Here is a 6441-nt window from a genome sequence, read left to right as displayed (position 1 = left end):
CAGATAATAGGAGAAGGATGCTTGCAAACAACGGCATGGTCTGGTCGTCTCAGGAACTATCTACTTTCCTAACTATAATTGCTGATAGCTTTATTCAGAGTGAGCTTGATGGATCAGTGAGAAATTAAAAGGTGTATAAAGATATTTCTCAGAGGATGGCAGCCAAGGGATTTGAACGGACATCAGGTCAGTGTAGGGTAAAGCTTAAGAAGCTTAAAGGGCAATATAAAAAAATTAAGGATGCCAACAGCCGTAGTGGAAACAGTCGGAGTACTTGGAGGTGGTACAACACCATGGATGCCATTTACGGTCATAGGCCTGCAAACCAAGGCAGGGAGGGAGGTCTGGACTCTGCAACTGCACTTCTCAAATCCATGATAGAGCCCGTTGGTAAGTGTTTTTTTTTTTTTATACTTGGCATAGGATTTCGCTTTGCTAACCATTTAAAAATATATATAACCATATGTGCTTTTTCAAATACAGTTAATGGACTCTCCAAGGATGCGCCAAACTTTACAGATGATGGTCCTTCAACATCTTTCAGTAGCACCCGTACAATTTCATCTAGCCAACCACAGAGTAGCCAACCACAGAGTATGCCCCAATGCACCCCAGCACACTGGTAAGACATGATGATAATAGTGAAAGTTGTAATTTTGCATTTTCTTAAAATAAAAATGTCCACTTTGCATATCACACATATCCTAGATGAGAAGAGGGTACAGTGGTGGGGAAAATGAGCAGGAGGGGTTCAGAGGTGGAACAAAAGAGCAGGAGGGTACAGTGGTGGCGCAGGGGGTACAGTGGTGGAAGAGATGAGAAGGGGGTTCAGCAGTGGGACAGAAGAGCAGTGGGGCAGATGAGAAGGGGGTACAGTGGTGGAAGAGATGAGAAGTGGGTTCAGCAGTGAGACAGAAGAGCAGTGGGGCAGATGAGCAGGGGGTACAGTGGTGGAAGAGATGAGAAAGGGGTTCAGCAGTGGGACAGAAAAGCAGTGGGGCAGATGTGAAAGGAGGTGTAGCAGGGGGAACAGAGGTGAGGCAGGAGATCAGGAGGAACAGAGGTGGGGCAGGAGAGCAGGGGGAACAGAGGTGAGACAGATGTGCAGGAGGTACATTGGAGGAACAGATGAGCAGGAAGTTACAGCGGTGGGGCAGAGGAGCAGAGGGTACAGTCTTGTGGGGCAGATGAGAAAGGGGGTTACAGTGGTGGGACAGATGAGCAGATAAGTTCAGTGTTAGGACAGATGATTCCGTGGTGGAGCAGATGTGCATGGAGGTATAGTGGTAGGGCAGATGAGAAAGGGGAAACATTGGTGGGGCAGATGAGCAGGGGGGTTACAGTGGTGGAGCAGATGAGCAGGGGGTACAATAGCAGGGCAGATGTGCAGTGGGGGGGCAGATGAGCAAGGGGGATACAACTAATATATATATATACCTCGTTTTTTGTACCAATTGCTACCACTATTCTGGTCTTTTGTATATTCCAGGTGAAAGGAGACGGTTGTAACTGAATCTGCGCACAGTCATTAAGGATATGCGGGCAGCAGAGGAAAGGCAGCTGGAAAGGATTAAGAACCTTTCTGAGAGGCGGTTTCAGGCACTGCGTCAGGATGCACAGAAAGCTATGCGCCAGGAGGCAGAAATCACCCGGCAGCAGATGGAGCAGTTGGCTACCTTCAACCAGGCCTCCCTCTGTGTCCTTGGTCAGCTTGTTCAAGTGCTTGGAGCCAGTCGTGATCCCAGGTCACTACCCAGACAGTAGTGCCTTTCAGGCAGCACAGGACCTGTACAGTTGTTTTTGTGCATATCAAGAATATATAGAGAGATTTTTTGTGGAATAAAAACAATTAGCGACTTTTTTGAGTATGTCTGATTTAATGTAACACTTTATTAAAACTATAGTAATACTTTTAAAAATGAATGGTAAGAAATTAAACATTGAGGTGCCGAACCACAGCCTGATGTATTTCACTGCACTCTTCTTCGATATCCTGTGCTGCTATTACTAGTACTGGCTCTTCTAAAGATGTATTCCAATCCTGGTGGAAGTCTTCTCCATGACTTTCACAAAGATTGTGAAGAGCACAGCAAGTAAGCACCATGGATTTGTCAAGTTTAATGTCACTGTCATTCCTCTTCATAAGACACCGCCATCTACCCTTAAGTCTTCCAAATGCATTTTCCACTATGACCCAAGCCCTGGATGTTTTCTTGTTGTAGGTTTGTTGTTCTGGTGTCAGGCGGTCATTGTCAGGAAATGATTTCAGGTGCCAATTTTGTAAAGGGTAGGCAGAGTCCCCAAGCACATAATAGCCAACGTTCACCCCACAAATGTCCTTAGTGCAAACAGGGTACATGCCTCCCTGGCCAACCCAATCACACAAACTCCCAGGCTTTCCTACATTCACACTCCAAAATAGTCCTTTTCCATCCACTACTCCCTGGAGGATGATGGCATGCCAGCCTTTTCTGTTGAAGTAGTCAGTGTAGTATTCTCGTGGTGCTATTATTGGTATGTGTGAGCCATCAATAGCACCAATACACTGTGGAAGGCCCCACCTGTTCTCAAAGTAGTCAGCTACGTCTTTAAATTTTTCCCTGTCCAGAAAATGAACAATTTCAGGAGCTAGCAATGTGCAGACAGCCTTACAGAAGTCCTGCACACACCAGCACACTAATGATTTACTGACATCAAAAAGATGACCTATACTTCTGTAGCCACTGTTGGTAGCCAGTTTCCACAGTGCAATGGCAACTCTTTTTCTCACAGGCAAACTGGCTATGAAGTTGGTGCTTTTCTTCCCCATCGCTGGACGTAGCTATGCACAAAGGTATGAAAAGGTTTCCTTCGACATTCTGAAATTGTGCACCCACTGTGTGTGTGTGAATCCCAGGACGGTCACATCCCACCACTCATTGGCGTGGGGGAGAGCCCAAAGGACTGGTCGGTGGCGCTGCTTTGACAAAAGGAGAAGCATCTAAAAAACAAAACAAAAAACAGATGGTAACGTATCACAAAAAATACTACATATTAATACAACATATATAATATACTTTACATGGACAGATAGTGTCATGTATAAAAGCTAGCAACATAATAACATAAGGTGTATTTATGTATTTACTGGCAGAAAAAAAAAATGTTTTACTATCCAAGTTAAAACAAGAAGGGCAGAGGATTTAAGAGATGGAAAGTTGAAAAAAAATTACTGAAGGTCTGCTTTACAGTAGTGCAGGGCATTGTGGCAAAAATGGCCTGGTCATGAAGGTGGGGGGGGGGGGGGGAATATATATATATATATATATATATATATATATACACACACACACTATATATGTATATACATAAACTGGGAGACAGGATGCTGTCATCCTCTAACAGGATATGCCTAAACAATGTATATCTTGTAAGAGGAACAGGATCAAAGGCTATTTGCAGCAAACAATGCACAGGACAGGGGCGCCCAGGAACAGTTGAGTTGAGGCAGGTTTGTCCTGCACTTTAATTCAGAAATGCAGTAAATACACATACCTTCAATACAGAAGGGCTTAGTACAACAAGTCTATAGCATAAAACAAAACATCTGCTCCTCCAAGCCACTAGCTTCACTCTAGTCACGCCCTGACTAATGGGAACATCATCTATTGACTTGCATTGTTTCCTTTATTCTAATCCATCCATTGTAGTGGAGAATGAACTGTAATCAATCGGAAGTGTCTGCCAAAAAAAGTAATACTTCAGTGACTCTAGGGCCCACTTTATAGGCAGACACTTCCTTTTCACTAATGAAGAGTTTCTCTCTGCGGGGGTTTGTTTCCGGCTGAGGTATGCTACTGGGTGTTCTTCCTATTAATTTCCTGAGACAAAACTGCTGCAAAGCCAGCATCAAAGGCATCTGTTTGTACAGGAATTGTTGACTAAATTTGGAGTGGTTAACATTGGTTTCTCTCACAATACTACCTTTAGCTCTTGAAATGTCTCTCTACCTCTTCATTCCATTTTACCATGGTGGACTTCCTTCCTTAGATGAGATCTGTATGTGGCACTGCTATAGCAGTAAAGTTAGACAAAAACCTCTTTAGTATCCTAACATTCCTAGGAAGGCTTTTTTTTTTCACACTGGCAGGGGACAACTTTAAATTGGTTTACTATTGTCCATTAGAAGTTACATGACTCCATTGGCGTATCCCAAATATTGTGCTTCTTCCAGGTCTATTGTGTAATTTTTGGGATTGGTTGTTAACCTCGCCATACAAATGAAATATAAAACGGTCTTGACCATTTGTAGATGGGAATCATAGTCCAAACTAAAAATGACAACATCATCTATATATGTGGTCCATCAATCTTTGAAATGAGGTTGGGCTCCATGTAAGATAAATGGACTATGTACTGGTACAGATCATCCTATATTGCAAAACTGCATTTTCCGTTGCCATGTATGCCAATACCCTTTAGTAAAGTTGAGAGTGGTAATGTACCCAATAGGGTTGATTTACTAAAACTGGAGAGAGTAAAATGTGGTGCAGCTGTGCATGGTAGCCAATCAGCTTCTAACTTAAGCTTTGACAAAAAAAAAACAACAACTAAGTTATGCACCAGATTTTGCACTCTTCGGTTTTAGTAAACCAACCCAATTTGTCTATCAACTCATCCACCTGGGACATTGAATATAAATCAGATTTGGATATTTCATTTTGTTTTATGAAGGCATTGCAGAACCTTCTGGTTAAGGGGTGAGCACTATAGGACTTCATGACTTGTTACATTTTTCTATGACCCCAAGGGCTAACATTTTCTGTACCTATTCTGAAATGTAAAAAAAATACACCACCACGTGCTACCACACTATGTGCAAAAAAATTAAACAAACAAAAAATAAATATATAAATCTTTTTCTGTTGCCACTAATTCACATCACGCGTCGTTCTCACATTCAAAAAAATCATATATGTAATAAAAGTGCAGGGCAACTAAAGTGAATGCAAGCAAAGCAACATAATAATTACATAAATCTTCTATTTGTAAACCACCAATACTTTTAATAAAACACACATAACTTCAAACAGTGTCTGTGTGATTATTTAGAGCAGGGATATGCAATTAGCTGACCACCAGCTGTTGCAGAACTACAAATCCCATGAGGCATAGCAAGACTCTGACAGCCACAAGCATGACACCCAGAGGCAGAGGCATGATGGGATTTGTAGTTTTGCGAAAGCTGGAGGTCCGCTAATTGCATATCCCTGATTTAGAGCATCCATATATCACCCCATACAGTGCAAAATAATTTTAGTGATACGTAATGTAATATAAGTCAATCACATTTTCATTCAATCCAAATATGTGCAAAAATTCCTGCATCCTTCACCAGTCAGTGCACACCACCACCATATGTTCCAACCACTTGCCTCTGTATTTGAATTGCACAAATGTATGGTCAATATGTGTGTTGCCCTCACAACGGGGCGTATATTTGCTCCAGGCATTCTGTAATCTGCCTTTCATGGTCTGCTCCACTTTAAGCAACATTCACTCCAAAAAGATATAACAGTCTCTCGTAGTGTAGTAATTATTTAAACTAAACCTTTATTAAAACCAAGTTTAAAAGTATTCACAAAACAGTTTTTTGCCTTTGAAAAAGTCATGGGTGGTGTGACGAAATACATCATAACGTCATCACGCCCAGAACCAGAAGTAAGCAGTTCCACACACAGGGCTGGTGCAAGGATTTTTTACACCCTAGGCGAAACCTCATTTTGCCACCCCCCTTGCCTCCACCCCTGAATTCACCCCCTTTGCCCTGCCCATGCATACCCCACCTTTTTAATGAAACTCCCATCGAATGCAGTCCACCAGGACCCATCAAATGCAGCCTCACCATCACCCATCAAATGCAGCCTACTAGTGCCCATCAATGCAGCCTACCAGTTCCCATCAATGCAGCCTACCAGTGCCCATCAATGAATGTTTGCTTGCTTCCATTAATTCGGGAGTATAGACACAGACACGGTCCTCCACTGCCGCTGCGCCTCTGACACTATGTGCAAATGGAGTGGCAGCTGCCTGCTGATGGTGAGACTTAGTTGCAGAGAGAAGAGAGTAGGAACATCAGTGGTCGGGCGTCCTAGGCAGCAGTGCACCCTAGGTAACTGCCTAGTTTGCCTAGTGGTTGCACCAGCCCTGTCCACACATACTGATGTCATAGCTGATTTTTAACGAGGCAATAATAGAGGAGGCAAAACATCTATGTGTGCCGGATTGAGATGCACTATTTTTGTGAGTTAGTAAGTGTGCTAGAGCTGGAGCAGACCATGAAAGGAGGATTACATGTTGGGGGGGCAAAGCACATATTGGCTATATCTTTGTGTAGGTCAAATACAGAGGTAAGTGGTTGGAGCAGATGGTGGTGGTGTGCACTTACTGTTAAAGGATGAA

The 6441-nt window shown here is 42.9% G+C and overlaps 1 protein-coding gene across 1 annotated transcript; it reads right to left on the bottom strand.

Annotated features, from left to right (window-relative positions):
• Positions 1-1933: 1933 nt before the first annotated feature.
• On the bottom strand, positions 1934-2809 carry LOC143984150 (uncharacterized). The gene has a single exon (XM_077484460.1). It carries the CDS (start codon positions 2807-2809, stop codon positions 1934-1936), a length of 876 nt encoding a protein of 291 aa, XP_077340586.1.
• Positions 2810-6441: the final 3632 nt, after the last annotated feature.

This window comes from Lithobates pipiens, unplaced genomic scaffold (assembly GCF_037356315.1).
Source record: "Lithobates pipiens isolate NorthernLeopardFrog02 unplaced genomic scaffold, aLitPip1_a1.2 Scaffold_16, whole genome shotgun sequence".
Classification (NCBI taxonomy): Eukaryota; Metazoa; Chordata; class Amphibia; order Anura; family Ranidae; genus Lithobates; species Lithobates pipiens.
The sequence above is the reverse complement of the archived record's forward strand: the minus strand, read 5'-3'. Positions and strand labels throughout refer to the sequence as shown.